This window comes from Leuciscus leuciscus (genome assembly GCF_965113295.1).
Source record: "Leuciscus leuciscus genome assembly, chromosome: 24".
NCBI lineage: Eukaryota > Metazoa > Chordata > Actinopteri > Cypriniformes > Leuciscidae > Leuciscus > Leuciscus leuciscus.
Genome location: NC_138723.1, coordinates 10430584 through 10448739, shown reverse-complemented (window position 1 = coordinate 10448739; position 18156 = coordinate 10430584). Strand labels below are relative to the sequence as shown.

At 38.9% G+C, this 18156-nt stretch overlaps 2 protein-coding genes across 4 annotated transcripts in view; one reads left to right on the top strand and one right to left on the bottom strand.

The window, feature by feature from the left end:
* mtrex (Mtr4 exosome RNA helicase) overlaps positions 1 to 1531 on the top strand; it is a 36854-nt gene extending 35323 nt beyond the window's left edge. Inside the window, exon 27 of the mRNA XM_082156889.1 lies at positions 1261 to 1531. Coding sequence (XP_082013015.1) covers positions 1261 to 1313 — 53 coding nt within the window. The 3' untranslated portion in view covers positions 1314 to 1531. The remainder of the gene's footprint in view (positions 1 to 1260) is intronic.
* On the bottom strand, positions 1410 to 17560 carry plpp1a (phospholipid phosphatase 1a). Of its 3 annotated transcripts, none has more exons than XM_082156897.1 (6): positions 17155 to 17560; positions 11318 to 11469; positions 8164 to 8444; positions 5681 to 5738; positions 3956 to 4132; positions 1410 to 1913 (listed from the first exon to the last, which is right to left on the bottom strand). In XM_082156897.1, the coding sequence occupies exons 1-6, from the start codon at positions 17210 to 17212 to the stop codon at positions 1794 to 1796; spliced, it is 846 nt and encodes a 281-aa protein (XP_082013023.1). In that variant the 5' UTR covers positions 17213 to 17560; the 3' UTR covers positions 1410 to 1793. The 3 variants fall into 3 exon arrangements, with proteins under 3 accessions (XP_082013023.1, XP_082013022.1, XP_082013024.1); XM_082156896.1 differs by lacking the exon at positions 11318 to 11469 and adding an exon at positions 14646 to 14800 and having other exon boundaries at positions 17155 to 17558; XM_082156898.1 differs by lacking the exon at positions 17155 to 17560 and adding an exon at positions 12447 to 13611.
* Positions 17561 to 18156: the final 596 nt, after the last annotated feature.

Below are 18156 nucleotides of genomic sequence, written 5' to 3'. Positions count from 1 at the left end.
GATTTACTTGTTTTTGTGTAGGTAATAGGTTGTCAAATGTGTTTAAACTTAAATAAACTACCTATACAAGTAGTTATGTCTCTTTGTATTAATTTGCCCTGTTATTGACGTAATGCGAGTCATTGACAAAATGCGCAACCATGTTCGAATAGTTCGAATATAGGCTATGTGTTTTTTTTTAGAGAGAATATTCGAACGTCATTTTTTAGCAATTTTGACAGCCCTAATAAGTATTACATGCACACAGTGTATGCCGGTGGAGCTATGTGGCGATATGTAATATAATACATGGTTTTATTTTAAAGAAGGAGCTTTACACACAACCTTATCAGAGCTAATGATAATTACCTGTTTTGTGTAGTCTTGATTTGGGTGTGTACAGTGGTTTTACATTTAAAAGGGTTGTAAATCTAGTTCAAGTAAATTTTAGCACGCCATAGTCGACTTTTAAAAGGTTATTTCACAAAAACAAAAATGTGGCTAGTAAAAATGCTGTGTGGCTAGTAACTTTGGAAAACCACTAGCCACATTGGCTAGTGAGCAAAAAAGTTAATGTCAAGCCCTGATTGTAATATACAATATAATATGTAAGGCTAAAGTTTACATTGGCTTCATAAATTAAACAAAAGCAAAACACACCTGATGCACATTCTTTGTTCTTTAGAAGTGTAGTTAAAAACCTTGATACCATCTCACTCCTCCGAAAATGACTTGAACACGCATGACGTCTTAAAGACGACTTCCCACCTCGTGAATATGAACTTCCCAGGACGACTTGAACACATGAGCAGCAATAAACAGGATGGCGTAACTTAGTATTTGACAAAGTACAAAAAAATTTGTTTTTAATAAATGCAAGAGAAGAGTTGCTTTTGGCATTAAATGATATACAGATGATGTACATAAATGACATGGTTAAAATGCAACATAACAGCTATCCTCCCATAGTAGACGGTTACAGTAGAACGTCAGGAAGGAACCGTTAGAGTCGCGTGTGCGCAACAGAACGCCTATGCTATTCCATCGGCTGCTGTTGCTTAAAGTTCCTGATGTAGGGAATAGTAGGGGAATGTTGGCCAAAATGAGGTATACCTAATGGAGCAGCCTGAAGTGTCGTGCAGCATGTCTATGACTCCTCAGCATGCTCCCTAGATAGGCGGCACACTAGGCACACTGCCTTTCCAGTTTCCACTTATATCAGTGTTTTGAGGGTGGCTGTGGGTTTCATTTTAAAACATTTTTTTTTCTTGTTTTTCACAGGTATAACGAAGATTAAGAGGGATATCGTGTTTGCTGCCAGTCTTTACCTGTGAATCCTGTGTTGTTTTTTTTGACCGCTCGCTTTTCCTAGTTCCTTTTTTTTTTTAAGTCATTGTTCATTTTGCATCAAAACACAGAAGGACAGAATGTACACGGAACATTATTTTATTTGTGTTCAACGAGCATAATGGGTTCTTGTTTTCATCATAAAAGCGCAATATATTGTACATACAGTTTTAACAATTTTAATAAAAAAAAGTCTGTATAGTGATTCTTTTTCATACAGATAAAAAAGTTGTTTTCTTTTGTGGCATAATAGAGGTACACTTATATTAGTTTTTGGAGATACACAGGAAGCTGTGGTAGCAGCAGAAGCAGTCCAGCCAAGGCAACGTGGGACAGTGTCCATAAACGGACCCCCAGAAAGGGGTATCGTGAGAACATTGAAAAGCAAGGTTACATTCACAGGTTTCCACTCTAGTGGTCTGCCCTCATAGTGGGTGCACGCTGAAACCCCTTCCGTTCGTCACAGCTTAGCTTGGGTTCTCGTAATGGTTTCCATTCGTCGGCGTCTCTTGTAAGGTGGTGTGTGGGATCTCTGCCTCTTTCTGAGGTTCGACTTTCTTTTTGAAGAAATCCGACACACAGAAAACCTGTAGGGTGTAAGAGGAGGTGATGTAATTTAGTCACAGTGGCGGAGCCTGAAATATCAATGTTCTGTATTAAGAAAATAACACTTGTGTCACTCAAACCCATATTTATCCATTTCCTGTGGAACACAAACAAAGTTGCATTTGAGGACTTGAGGCTAATGAGGCTGCTGGACTTCAAAACTGACAGATTTTGACCTTGTTTTGAGCAGTGGAGGACGAAGTACACAAATCAAGGACTTGAGTTAACGTACAGATGCCCTAATAAAATATTACTCTTGTTAATTTTACATAGTACATTAAAAATCAAGAACTTTTATTTATTTTGCAAATAGGGAGTAAATGTACTAACACAGGTGGAGCTTGAATAGGTTACAGGCCAAAATGTGTTTGTTTCAAGAGGAACTACTAGTTTTATATCATTTGAAAAATAACAGCAGGGGAGATAAATGGGCATTCATTTGCATAGTTTTTAGAACCCAAAGCATGCTTTCATGCTTAAACAAGCTCAGCCCTTTACAATAGATTTTAGGTCAGAAACAACTGACAGTCGTAACCTAAATATGATTTTAACAAAAATAAATCCTAAAATTCGGCATTTGTAACTTTTCGTGCAGTTAGTCGTTAGTCAGTTTCGTGATTCAGTGAGTTGTTGACTCGAGAACCGATGCGAACTCGTGAAAAGAATCAAGCTCGTTCACGTCTCGGAGCATGTGACAATTTCTTCGGTTCAGACTAACGAGGAACATGTTTTTATAAAATGTAGTGGAGTAAGAAGTATGATATAATGCTTTGGAATGAAGTGAATTCAAATCTTTCCAAAATAAAAATACTCTAAAATACAGATACCTGAAATTAACTTAAGTACAGTAACAAAGTAAAAAATACTTTTTGGAAGTGTTTTGGCCGTTCATTTGCACGACAACAGCGTTTTGGGGGCCTAAAAATGCTAACTTTTGAAAACATGCTTCAAAGTGCACGTTTATGAAAACTACTGTTATTCTCTCTGTGTAAACTACTACAACTTGAATTTGTGAAAACGGTGACGTCACGCACATGCGTATTATAGAGAGCCTAAGTCCCGCCCCTCCGCTTCCGGCTCATGGGACCTTATTTCGGAAAAAATATGTATGGTAGTCAATGGCGAGAGACAACTTATCTTTTATTCCGTCTGAACCGTGCCCTGAATTACACACATGATGTTTGTCAATTTAAAAGATAATTATGAAAGTCAAGAAAGTCGCAGTTTGTCATAAAACAGAAGAGTAACATTTAGTTTTATGTCAAAATAACTCAATGAACTACATCTCTCGTCTCGCACTATGAACGTATGTGTGCAGTCTGGTACAAAACACTCAGGCATGACGGCGTAACGTTACGATTATAACGTAAGACTATAGAAAAAATGACAGATGTTAGCTTCAGTAAAGTTAGCTTCATTCATTGAGAGAAAAGGTATGACGTCACATGTGCGCCTTTTGGCTTTGTAGTCTTTGTAATTACGTATTTTCACAGTCTTATACCTCAACAGTTTTACATCAAACTGCGACTTTCTTGACTTTAAAATGTATCTTTTAAATTGACAAACATCATATGTGTAATTCAGGGAAAAATTCAAACGAGATCAAAATATTTGTTGTCTCTCGCCATTGACTACCATACAATATTTTTCCGAAATAAGGTCCCATGGTGGTCAACCGGAAGGGGAGGGACTTAGGCTCTCTATATCTTCAGTCTATAGGTGCGTAGTGTTTCTTTACAAAGTTACATCGCCACATACTGGCCTGGCATGAATAAGTGTTTTTAATAGTTTTTGCGGAACTGTGTGAATGGGAATCGTTTTGACAACATCGTTTTATGTACATGAAAAAACCTACAATAAAAATGAAAGCTAATTCCAAATATTAAGTACTTTAGTATAACATTAATTAAAAAAATCTAAAATAATACTGATTCTGTTACACGGAGATTACACAGTCATAAATGTGAGGACAAGTGACTTAATTTTTGGGTGTACTTTGGTCAATTTGTGGTTAATCACTCACCACTAGTAAAGCCACGATGGCTCCTTGTATGAGGCCTGTGAGTACATCACTCCAGTGGTGTTTGTAGTCTGACACACGGGACAGTCCCGTATAGATGGAGGCGGCGATCAGGAAGAACTGGAGCGTGGGTCGAAGGAGCCGTGCCCATTCAGCTTGCATTCTAGCTTGAAGATAAAGCTTTGAGAAAGAAAAGGCTGTTCAAGCTCATTGAATATGAGAGCGGTTTCAAATATGCTGCCTGCCAAACTCACAGCACATGTGGCTTGATGACCTCATTAACATTCATGTTTATTTCAGCAAGTGTTGTGTGTATTGTTTTAATGTTATTACAGATACCATGCAACCAATTTTTTCCTGTTTATGAAGTGGCTTATTTTTCTTATCTCATGCTCAAGGGAAATGTATCTAAAATTCTGGCATGACGCATCAAAGCTGCCACATTAATCCGCTCCAACAACAAAGTAAATACTTCCTTTAACAGGAACCAAGTCAAGTTATTTTAGTTGACTATGCTGAGCTTCCAAGAAATGTAGATTATCCTTAAATTTTAATCATCATGCGATCACATTACAGGTCTTGTTGTCAAATTCATTACTCATTTAGAGGTTTGATGGAGTGATCCGAGTAGAACGATAGTTTGCAACAAGGAGTCAATGTGGGCAAAACATGGTCTGTTTAACTACCACTACATGTAGACGTGCTTGTGCAACTGTTTTGAAAACCTAAAATCAAAGCTGACGTTTGTTTAGCAACTCTTAACACAAACTAAGGATTACTTTGACAAGTTGATGGGACGAAATCCCCCACGCTGGGCAAAGATTCCCAGAAATCTTTGGAGATCTGTAAAAATAGTGCACACAAGCTCAAGAATCGTTTCTGGTTTAGATTTATGTGGTTAATGCTTGTAATGTAAATTTGAACGTGGTAAGGCAGTTCATTTCAGTATCGAGGGGTCATTTTAACGCAAAATATAGTACAATGTTATCTTTCTGAGTGTTGCTGAACATTGACCCCGGGTCAAATGTGCTGTGAACTTTGGCTGCATGTCTTTAAAGCTTGTACTCTCGTGATAAGATTATGGTAGGTTGCGTTTGCTAACTAGGCTGTAATGGAGAAGTTAAGCAGAATGACATAATAATCCTTAAGATTGCTCTACTGAATCAATACACTGCACTGTGACATAATGGGGATTTTCCAATGGGAAAATCTGTTGTAAAACAAATCTACATCCATTTATCCCATTTCCTGGTCACTCTATTCACTGGACCAGTTTGGTTCTGGGTTGTTATTCGGTTATGTAACATTGTGGTTTAAATGTTAACTGATTAATCAAGGACATCAGTACAAGAATACTCTATAGAATTGAGAACAAATTTTTATTTAAATGGATAGTCCACACAAAAATTATTATTCCATCATCATTTACTCATCCTCTTGTTGTTCCAAACCTGCACTCCGTTTTATCTTTATCATAACAGATGTTCTGAAGAATAATTAAACTGTTTGTTCATTAAATGAAAGTCAGTGGGGTCCAAAATACCATTGGGCCCTATTGACTTTCATTGTGTGGGATATAAAAAAAAATATTTCTTGTATGTTCTACAGAAGAAATTCATTCCTACAGGTTTGGAACGACATGAGGGTGAGTCAATTACAGAATATTAACGTTTGGGTGAACTGCACCCCTGACAAAGGACATGCAAAGAATAATGAAAATACACTTACTGCCAGGAACAACATGCAGTACATGGAGAAAGAGGAGTGACCCGAATAGAACGAGAGTCTGCAAAACAAAAAAATAATCAATGTGGGTAACGCAGAAGGGCTATACTTAATACATGTAAACATGTGCTTGTGCAACAGCATGAAGCCTTTAAGTCGAAGCTGACATTTGTTTTGCAACTCTGTAAAAACAAAATAACAATTACTTTGACAAATTGGCAGGAATGGAATCTTAACACTGAAGCTCAGGCTGGGTGAAGATTTACATTGTCCCATTTGGTCCCATAAAACAGTCCCTTTACAAAAAGCAAACACACACACACACCCTTTTCCGGGTGATAAAGGCATGCTTGGGGGAGACATGTGTTGACCGGTGGGGTCGGGGCAGGGGAAGTACGGAAAGCATCAGAGAGGGAGGGTGGTCTGGCTATCCGGCAGGCTTTTGTGTGTTCCTGTTTACTTAAGGTTAGACCACTTGTCGACTAGGAGTATCCGCCTAGTGAATGACGGCAAATAAATCTGGAAAAATACAAGCAGCACAGAACTAACTGCCATAGTCATCCACTGCGAACATGATGACGCCAGATCTTCAATATTCCTGCTGATTGAATTACAGACCCAGTCATGAGACAAAGTAGAGCTAAAGTGAATTATCTGTGAGGCGGAGAAGCTACAATAAAGCATTGCAGACTGAATGTGACTGATCTGCATGAGGACAAAACTGCATTAAAGGGCAACAGACTCATAGAAATGAAGACATGCTTCAGATATTTGAACTGTTTTACTTGACCTAGAGGACTCTCTCACTCCTTTTACAAGCAAATATACTTGCTTGCCTAGTGAGAAGATCCCTTTTTCCAGAGGAGAACACTCCCGTGTGAAAGGTGATCCGGGTTATTCTGGGCTCAGACCCATCCTGCTCGTTATTTGTTCTATAAATGGCATCGTCTCCTAGGCAAACACTAGACAACCACTAAAGAGGTGAGAGAGATGGGAACCACACCTATGTTAAATAAGAGCATTCTGAGAGGTCCTGGGATTCTGCTGGCCTTGAGTCTGTCCCAAGGACCCAAACAGAAACCCTGCGTGCTCTGAAATGGTTTACCACAGGATTAGAGACCACTACAGTGTGTGAACCACAGATTTCCACCAAGAGCCTGGGTGGCCAACTGACCCAAAAGGGTTCACAATAAACGTTTCAGAAGAAGCCCTTCATTTCAATGTTAATGAGGGAGTTTCTTCTCAATGCCAGATACAAAGAACTCATGGCACACTTGAGAACACAACTGAACTGGTTCTGCTAATAAGACACCTTCCTGTAAATCTTTACAACTATGCCTAATTCCATGTAGAATCCATCTGTCCAAAAATGTTCTGACGCCAAGTCATTTTAAGGGACAAGCTTGTCTAATAATGTATGCAGATGCAGGCTAGACTGGGTAGGAAGTTTCCAGGATGGAACCAGATTAAAGAACATATTTGAAGGATTCCTACTTCCACCTCAAGGACAAACTTCCCTTTCTTACAACAACTCTCACATCCAGAGCAGGATACGCAATAGTCCAGGGGTGTCCAATTCTGCTCCTGAAGGGCCTGCAGAGTTTAGCGCCATCACACCAGCCTAGATGTTTCTAGTGATCCTCAAGAACTTGGTTTAGCTGGTTCAGATGTGGTTAATTAGGGATAGTGCTAAACTCTGCTAGAAGTTGGCCCTACAGGAGAAATATTGGACAACCCTGCAGTAGTGTGTCTCGTCCTTCTGATGAGACATTAAACCGAGTTCCTGACACTTTGTGGTCATTAAAGATTCCAGGATGTCCTTCGGAAAAAAGTAGGGGTGTAACCCCGGCATCCAGGCAAAATTTGTCCATTGGCCTCTGTCCATCATCATGGTCTCCTAATCATCCCCATATACTGTATACTGATTAGCTTCATCACTCCACTGAAAAGCTGTTGTGTGGTGGGCGTTCTGGCGCAATATGGCTGCCGTCGCATCATTCAGGTGGATGCTGCACATTGGTGGTGGTTGAGGAGATTCCCCCTTCCATATGTAAAGCACTTTGAGTGCAGAGAAAAGCGCTATATAAAATGTAACAGAATAATTCATTCATGAACTAAGGGAGGGGTGTCCAATCCCACTTCTGGAGTGTCTTCTCCCTGCAAAATTTATCTCCAACCCCAAATGACCTGACCCAACTAATCACTGACCAACTAATCAAGGTCTTTGATCAAGGTCTAGGTTCATTGGAAAGTTCCAGGGCTGCGTTTCCCAAAAGCATCGTAAGCTTAAGTTGATCGCAGAACAATTACCACCAATGGTCTATACTATCAACTTAGGCTTACGATGCTTTTGTGAAACGCAGCCCAGGGAGAAATGTTAGAGCAGGTCAGAGCTTAACTCTGCAGGAAAGTGGCCCTCCAAGAGCATGATTGGCCACCCCTGTGAAGAATGGTGAACTAGTGAACCTAAAGGAAGTGTTACCTACCTTCCCTCATTGACCTTGGTTGTGTCCCCAGTACAGATGAAGTCCTCGATGTAAGCCCCTCCTGTGCAGTTGATCTGCGACCAGTCCGGTTTGCACACATCCAGGAAGTGTGGCCGCAGTCGGCCAATTGAATACTTGGCAATGTCAGTGAGTGATTGGCTCATGGCGGCACCAAACACAAAGGTGCCAATGGCCTTATAGATACAGGCCACATAACTGTTGCAGAAAGACTTTGATTTGATGCGGTTTAGATAGACTGAAAGGCACTCCCCTATGATCATCTGTGATGGGAGAGGAAGCAATGAAGCATTACTTTTCTTTGTTCTGGTGAAGTCAAAAATTTTGTTACAACCAGTTACGTATTTGTAATATGAGGATATTTGAGGATTGTTTCTCACAAGGATGTCCACACGTACAAGAATAGAAGACAAGATCGAACAGTAGAAGCACTTGACAATGCAGCTATCACAGGAATTTCCCTAAAATGTCCCTAACATCACAGTTACCCATGTTTGCATTGCCTCCTTTAGAGGTTATCCCTGTTGGCCTCGATCAGAGGAGACACCATATTTAATTTGACGTTAACAAGGCTGTGAGGGATGGGACAACAGTACAACCAGACAACCATAGCTCAAATCTAGTTCAAATCTAATCAACTGAACAATCAAGAATGAAGTACACACCAGTACAACTTACTTAATGGACTGTACTTCCGTCTCTCTCGTTATATGGTGTCTACTAGGGCTGCACGATATTGAAGAAAAATGGCGATAACTCATTAAATAATGCGATATTCGATATGAGACACGATAATGCCTAAAGTGTGTAAAATAAACTTAAATTATCTTTAAAATATATTTAAAATGATATAACCAACATTTGTGTTTCACATTCTTTTTGTGACAAGAAAACATCCCTACAGCTTCTAAAAGTGAACAGCAGTGTTTTACTGTAGCATAATACATTTTATTTTAACATCAGTGTAAACCACAGGGTTTAGGGTTTCAGGTAGGCCTACGTTAGGTTTATTTAACAACAGAAACTGAATAATCAAATGTAAAAATAAACACTGCTTAGTTTTCACTGTATGAATTAAATATATACTGATTCTTATTAAAGCTACTAAAGTTATTCAGCCAAGAGCAGTGAGTGATTTTCTCTGTCTTTAGTTCATGACCCCAGTTATTGCAAGCTGTTGCGATATTTCGATAATTTCGATATATTGTGCAGCCCTAGTGTCTACACTGACCTCGGTCTAGTGATGGTAATACAGTTTTATTATATATATATATAATGTATATTAAGATGATACAATTTGTTGTGCTTTCTTTTTACCTTTACTTTACTAAAATATGCAGGTTAAAATACATAGAACGCTGCATTTTCAAAAACTACATTAGCAATAACCTAAATCAAACGTTTTTAAAAACATTACGGCAGAGGGACATGTGCTTTGAGCTTACATGGGTGACTGTGAGGTTATACAGATGTGAATGTGTGTGTATATAAGTATGTATATAATGTTAACCATAATAGGTAAGCTCAGTTTAAACATATTTTTCTAATACCCTTAAAAGGACAATGTTGAAATTGTAGATGGTATCACACAAGATAAAAAGCCTGCATTAAAGAAACAGTTATGAGATGTAACCACAGAGAGTGTCTCCAACTCTAGTCTAAACTCCTCACCACAAGACTGTCTGTGGTATATGAGAGAATATATGTGGGTGGAAGACCAGAAAACGTTGTTTCCACATAAGTACTTTAAGGTCAAATATGGCTTAAATTGCAAATGTTAGTTCACCCAAAAATAATTTCAACACATTTGAGTTCCTTTCTTTCAAGGGACAATTGACAAGAATGCTCATCTTTTCCAAACACTGAAAGAACACAGAAACTGTCAGGACTCAAAAAGAACCATAAAAGCAGTCCATGTGACTCCAAGGCCCTGTTATTAAGACACCTGGTATTAAGATGCGTTTTGGTCGATCTGATCAGAAGTAGACGACTCTAAATACAAGTGTAATCTTGGTCAAAAACGTTTTGAGTTTGGCCACTTTTGACCACTTCCAGAGGTAGTCGAAAACACATCAGACCGGATTGCTTTCATAGTGTAAACCCTCATGAGGTCGAATGCGTTCGAACAGCCACAAAAGACCGTCTTCTCTCCGCCTACTAACCTAACGCGTAAACATTACGGGAAGTGCGCTAGCCAGACGGGATTAAAACTTTGTCGGCTGAAGACCCAAGTTTGGTTTAAAGACAAAAAACGTACCAAGCACAATGTTCTCTCACCATTCCTGATTTCTAACTCACACTCACAGCGTTTAGCTGGTCTTGCGGCTGTCAGAGCAGAAAGGAAAGCTGCTGCTCTCCATATGTTTTTGTTTTGTCCGTACATTTTGGGTTGTTTATGACCGTTTATTTTGACCATTAGATTGAAATATCTGGAAAAAAAAAACATACATTTACTCATCCATAAACCCTCCCCTCGAAGAAAACAGGACAGATGTGGTTGAAAGTGGACAAAAGAGACGGATGTAAACAGATATGTGTCTTCCTCGTCTACTAATGATCAGATCGACCCAAACGCACCTTAATACCAGGTGTAAACAGATATTCCAAGATTTCAATGTGCGCAGTTATTAATGTCACACGTTTGTTGCAAGTTTGAAGTCACAACGCCTCGTAACAAACACATAAAGGCAGTGAATAAAGAATTCAATTTCGGTTCTGTTCCTCACACAAAGCTACTGTATGACTTCAGATGACTTGGAATACAGCACATGAGCCAGATGTAGCACTTTTGACACTTTTTTTGGGACCTTGACAGCTTCTGGTCACTGTATGCTTTGATTGGACAGAATGAAATTGCTTCAAAGCATCTCATTTTGAGTTCAACAGAAAAAGTACATTATACAGGTTTGGAACAGGGTGACTAAACAATGACAGAATGTTCATATGTGATTGAACGATCCCTTTAAGCCTCTATCTACAGGACTGCGTGTCCTTTGTACTGTGGTTAGATCTTAAAGTTCTGTTTCTTAAGCTGGCATGAGAACAGTCGTACTGACCAGAGAAGCACACAAACATTAAGAGGCACAATGAGATGAGAGAGGGGTGAGCTGTAAGTAACAAACAGACGGGCACTTACAGAAATCACAGTGATAGGAATCATTACTCCTCCTACTAACTGATAGGAAATGGTGTCTTCTTTATATGGGTACTTGATAGAGTCATCGTTACAGAAAAATCCTCGTTTGAATGTTTTGTGTTGTATATTGAGTATTGCGAATGGGAGTCCAACTAGCAAAAAAAGAAGCATTGAGAGAGAAAACAAAACAAAGGTTAAAAGTGTGCTTCGTACCCTATTCTCCCCAATTCAAGCAAATGGCGTTCTCCTCAGGGAGGTGCTCGTACAGAAAGGAAAGCTGTGGGTTAGACAGACATTAGGTTTTCTACTTGAACACATAATGAACAAAGGGTTAGAAAATGGCGTGGTGTGGCAGCCCCGGCTGAATTTAGCTAAAAGTTACACTTTGTCTTTGCATAATGCAGGCTATTCTTGTTAAAATGCGTTTTATTGCTTTGTTTTCATTCTCCATTGGTTTTGAGGTCAAAAGGGGAAGTGGAATGTGCCAAAAATAGCTCAAATTATTCAACGGCACGCTATGGTGAGGGGTAGATCTTGTCAAAACATTGCGTATTTGTACGTCAGAACATTCTGATAAACAGATGGTGTGAAATCTTTCTCTCTCTCTCTCTCTCTCTCTCTCTCAAGCCCTGTTCACAACTGACAGCAATTTTATTGCTTGAGGTTGCTGACATGGTTTTCCATGCATCATTTTATTATATCACTGTATGTGGGCAGAGTCAATCATACTGAACATCATAAACACTTACAGTACAATTAAGTTATCAGTCTTATCAAGTCATGACTACAGTATATCACAGGAGACAGATCATGTGAGCTTCACTTTCCACCACTGGTAGTCGCCACATTCGCTTAACACTGACGATGAATGACACTGGGTCGCCAAGTGTGAACAACGCATTATAGTCTCTAAATATGCCTTTCCTGTGGTTTTTCACACCATCATGTTATAAAAGAGCTTTTAAATGCTGCTCCACCACAGTTAAGCATTAAAGTGGCAACATAAACATCAGAAAAGCGCAGAGAGGGTGACCGTGGTGAGACCGGCAGAAACTTTACAAGCCTGTTGGGGACATGAAGGTTACTCAAGCGTGGCAGCAAAGCATGTGGTAGAGATTAAGACATTTACCCAACATGCAGTGAATATGGTCTGCTGAGACATCTGTGTGCGTGTGAACGCCCATGAACCGCTCAATCTGCCATGTGGATCAGAGCAGGTTACCTGAAGCCTCCTAACATTACACCGTATCTTCTTGCTATCTTCGGTGAAAGCTGCATTGTCATGGTCTGTGATGCGCTGTCTGAACGTATAGGATTTCAGAGTCATTGAGAGCATCGGTGTAACATTCACAGCGGACGGATCGCTCGGTTAGATCATCATTTTCATGCAGCCTGAAGCGACTTGGCAGGCGAGTGGAAGCTGAGGGCTGCTTACGTAGAGGTCAAACCCAAATCTTGCACTATGGGAAGTTTGAGGTTTTCTCAATCATGAGGGTGATGTCATATGGGGTTAATCAAGGAAAGTATTGCTGAAACTTTTGGAGAAAAGGCAAAACTATGGCATCTGTGCTCCAGAAGATATTAACTATCCACTGTTATCACATTCCAGACAGATCACAATATCCCAGATACGCCTTCAATCGGGGCGAGGTTTATTTATTTAAGTTTTTTGCCGAATTTTGTGTTAAAACTGTTTTGATGCAAATATTTACACAATAAACTTGACATAAAAGCATGAACATGAGTACTTGACTTGTGACTAAACGGTGACTCTTCCTAAACATATTCAGGAAGTTTCTGTGGTTTGGTGGGTAAACCCAAGAAACCGCAGTGCATTGAAGGAGGGTGCGTTTAAATTCAAACCTCAAAATACCTCAAACCTGAGCTAATCTGAAACAGCTAAAGGCAATTCCTTGTACTTGGTGGACATCCTTGGCTAAGAAGTTGATGACAAGCAACATGCCCAGAGTATCCCTAGCAGAGCTGCCGAAATTTCTTCAATCCCAACACGATGTCTACACCGGACACAAGTAGTCCATCACAATACACAGTCTACATTGGAAGTGTCTTTTATGTCACACCTTTAGTTTATGGATTCTATCTTTGACGTACACCAGTATTATTTATTATTTACCCCAGTTGTCTGAAATGGAATAATTTTATTTACAAAAGATGAATATTATTTGTTATGTTTGTAAATAACTTCTGAATGAGCCAGCTTGTTAAGTCTCTGACCTGTCAGCTTTTGTTTTTAACTGTCTGCATGCATATCATGTTTTTTTTTTTTTTGGGGGGGGGGGGGGGGGGGGGGGGGGTTCACATTTACAAAGAAATTAGTTTTGCTCATGTTTAATATATAAGGCCTAGTGTTATGATTGGTAAGTAACATTGGTCCTCATTTTTTAAACACAAGTAGAAAGTGTTTCTTTGTAAATACGTAAAAATCTTTTTTAAATTAATTGTAGCTTTCGATGTAATTTAGGGCTGATAATTATTTTTATATTATGGGCGATTATTAATAAATGGCCTGATGTTAAAATTCTAAAATATTTTGTCTAAATAAAATTAAATAAATTACTAAAAACAATTGTCGTAAATGTACATGTGAATCTAGGCGTCACAATGTTATAATGTGCAGTATAAAAATTGGAACATTAAAATGATTAACATTTAAATTAGTGATTTAAAAAACTATTAACTTTGTAAATAAAAAATAGTGGAAATGTGCATGCACTAATAAATGTCCAATATCAAACAATGTGTATAATTTTAAAATAAATAAAAAATTGTCCAATAACGGATACTTCACTGATATACTGTGCATCCCTAAAGAGTTCACAATTTGTTCTCCACATGTATCATTAAGTGTAACATTATTTTGCTTTTATAAAATAACCTATACAAAGTTAAGGAATTAGAATTTTCAGTGTAGGCTTGAGCCCACAGCTGACTCCTCCATTGATACTTCCAGTGTAGACAACCTCAGTGGACAGTGGTCTCTCTCTTCCAGTGTAGACACAATGTTAGACGGCCTAATGCGATCACAGATAAAGTGACTTGAACAGCTGCTTTCAATCCACCAAACAAAGCTCTACTGAAATTGCAGTTTGCACCTGTTCAGTGGTCAGGAGTCATGTTGAAACAGCTGCTCTTCGGTGTCTATTTGACTGTTTGTTCATTTACAATGAAGGGCCACTTCCTGTGACTGCAATAGTCAATTAAACTCTCAAGATGAATCCCTTGAAACAAGCTTGAGTGCACTACAGACTTTTGAGGGAGGACGCTGGGCATGTAGTGTGTATTTGCTACTGTCTCTGGGATTACTTACACTACATATGGGAAGTGTGAAGCCCACTGTGTAGAGCACAGTGGAGGTGACGGTGCTGGAGTGGAAGGGATAGCTGATGCTCTCGTCATTACAGAAAAAGCCCCGCTGATACGGTTTGATTTTACCCAGGTTAAACGCTGCAAGCGGGAGGCCGGCTGTAGGTAAAGAAGGGTTAACAATGGGTTAACAACTCCATAAAGGGTCTACCAACCAATCAAACGCAAGGGCTGATTTCCAGTGTTGATGATTGGCTGCTGCCACCTAAGAGATAAGAATTACATAATGGATGTGGGTTCATAATGAGAAAGCTTGTTCAGAAAAGACAGGTGGTGTACTAGACTTTGGGGCTGTTGTTTACACGACACCGTTTTCAACTGAAACGGAAAACTTTTAAAGCGCTTTGGCCGTTCATTTACACGACAACGGCCTGAAAATGCTAACTTTTGATAACGTATTTCAAAGTGCAAGATATTGAAAACGATACCGTTATTATCTCCGTGTACAAACATGAATTTGTGAAAACGGGGACATCATGCGTTTACGTGTTTAATCTATAGGTGTGTAGTGTTTCTTTACAAAGTGACATCGCCATCTACTGGCCTGGCATGAATAATACAGCGTTTTTAGTCGTTTTCACAGATCCGTGTGAACAGGATCATTTTGACAATGCAAAGGAAAAACGTTTCCATTTGTCGTGTAAACCTACTCTTGAATATCTGTTATTTTGAAGTGAAATATGTAAAGCCAACAGTGACTGATGACAGTTTTACAAGGGGTCAATGACATGTATTGTATTTATGCATTATATTTTAAATATATTTTTGAATGGTGCTAATTTCATAATCCATCTTCCAAATCCAAGGGCTAAATTGATCACAACCACACTTCAAACACTTATTTTCCAATGTAAATGCTTTCTGTCATCCTTTCTTAGTGCTCGTACCAGACACCTTGCTATTGTCACTTACAGCCTCTTAAATTTTAGCTGACGCTAATGTCTTTATCTGTCCCGTATTGCACTAATGCAACCTGACGGTTTAAAGTCTAACATGAGAGCTCATATGTAAACTTTGAGTCCTCTATAGCCTCGGGCTATTGTTGCAAACCATCATGGGAAAACAACACAAACCCACATTCATAGAACCTGAGGCTCCTCTCCCAGTAAAAGACTATGGGTCTGTTACTGACACTGAGTGCATGTGACATACGCACACGTATAGATAAAGCTGGCTGCTCAAGCCTGAAAGAAGGAAGAGCTGAATTGAGGTAAAACTTAATTGTTCTGAGATCCACTGAAGCCCCATTGTAAATGCCAATAGGGCGAAACCAACACTAGTGGGATGGTCTTCTGTGAGTTTGAGTTTAGGTGATACCAGTGGTATATGTAAATATACATCTGCGAATGCAAAAACCAAACAAGGCTTCCCTGTAAAGAAGAAAGACACGTGACACATGAGTGTGACAGCTTTTATGACAGCCATAAAAGCTACTTTTAAATGAGAAAAATAACCAGCATATGTGTTGGGATATTATACTTTATCATCCTTAATAATAATGCTGACTAAAATCATTCCTCCATCTTGGTACATCTAGCAAAGGACAAGAACGAACATCCCTCATATGACTCAGATGGCTACTTTGTGGAAAGTCCAATCTGTTTGTTCTTTGTGTAAAAACATATCCAAGTGCATGGGGGGAAAAAATACAGATCAAAACTTCCATGATAAATTATGTAAGACTGTTGGGGACCAAAAAGATTAAGCATATAATAATTAAGAATTATATTACACGGTTCCCACATATTTTGACCAATGAATTTCCATGAAGTGTTCAGTCTGTTGTTATTATTTGAATAAGGATTTTAAAATAATTGTATAGGAATAAATCACATTATTATGTGATATAAGGGAGACCGGGGCTAGTTGCCAGATTGAACTGTTCTCAGGAAAATGGAAAATTCTCTGAGAGAATGCGGGGTAGTATATATTACACTACCATGCAATAATAGCCTATACATTATTACAGTAGAGTATATGGGTTGCTGTTTAAAAAAGCTGTAGGGTTTCTCCATGGATTTGAAAGGATTTTCAGTTGAGTTTCACGTGCCATTGTTGTGCATAAGAGAATCTCTGCATAAAGGTAACGCCCTGTTATTAGGGAAAAGTTGATAACGCAAGATGAGTGTATGACGAGGGCTCCAGTGTGCATTATGACGCACATTATGGGTGTCTTACGAGGTTATTGTGTAAGTGAGTAGGCTACTACTGTTGCAATGTTGAATCTCATGCAATTAAAAAACGTGCATGGCAACATCTAAAACAACTGACACGTCCAGATACGCCTTTAGTGTATTTATGCCTTCAAAATCTTTCTGTACAGCACTTCTGAACGCATAAACAGGTTATATGTGTCACTCCGCTATAAGACTTACTGCAGTCAAAACAATATCGATGAAATTAATTAAGTAAAAAGTAGGCTACAGTATCGTACTTAACAAAATGATGCTTACCTAGTATTAGGCACGCGATGTCAAGCAACATAAAGGGGATTCCTCTGGTTTCGAACATCGTGTCAGTGTCCTTCTGTGTGTCAGTTATGAAGATAAAGGGTTTATTTAAGGCGTCCTCCTCAGTGTTCCCACAGTAAACAGACTAACGGAGAGTCCACCTCTAGAGCGCTACTGAAAGAGACGCGCACTAACGCGAGCTCACACACTCTTAACATTGACTGCGTAATGACGACAAGTAATCAGCCGGAGAGGAGGTAGAGCGAGCTACTTGGTTGTAGTAGTTCCTTAGATAAGATGACCATTTCACCGCATGAGGTTAAGAATAAACGATGGCGAGCCGGTATATTGACGTCTCGGGTGTCTTCGGACTCACTGCCAGTGAAGAGAGCTTCAGCTAGCTGTCATGACGGACAACAGCTGAGGATTAGTACAGCCAATCGCGTCTCTCAGCATAAGCCACGCCCCTCTGACCACGCCCATCCGCGCATATAATTTAATCTAAACTGTATCTTGAGTAGCCTAGTCAGAAACGATCTAAGAAAAAATATACATAAACCTACTTAGCAGTTTTGGTTGTAAAGAATGACTAAAGTAATTCATTACTGTCATTTAATTACCTTTCCCTTGAAAAAGTAAAGTAAGAGATTATTATTTTTTTCTGATGCAATTGTATTAAATGGTAGCCTACTGTAGACTAAAACAATCTAGCCTTAGCCTTTATAAAACAACAGTGGATTTAACATCAAAATGTAACGTCTAATGATCAAATGTATGTTTTTAATGTAACCTTCATTTAAATACTTTGGTCGGTTCAAGAATAATTTAAGCAATTTGATTTGATTTATTTTAAAGAATTAAAAGTGCAGTTTCATGTCTATCCTTGTATTGTTCAACTGGTCGAGGTTAATATAGGATTTAGAAAGTAATAAGTAATAAGTTTACTATTTAGAGGGAATTACAACAGTAATCTAATTACACTGTTGAATATGTACAGTAATTAGT

Bases quoted from the DNA above. Each gene is read 5' to 3' on its own strand.
- plpp1a (XM_082156896.1), bottom strand. From the start codon at position 17,212: ATGTTCGAAACCAGAGGAATCCCCTTTATGTTGCTTGACATCGCGTGC. The intron at 14,801-17,154 runs GTAAGCATCATT...CTTTACCTACAG, and splicing joins CATCGCGTGCCTAATACTAG to CCGGCCTCCCGCTTGCAGCG. The intron at 1,914-3,955 runs GTGAGTGATTAA...TACACCCTACAG, and splicing joins CCATCGTGGCTTTACTAGTG to GTTTTCTGTGTGTCGGATTT.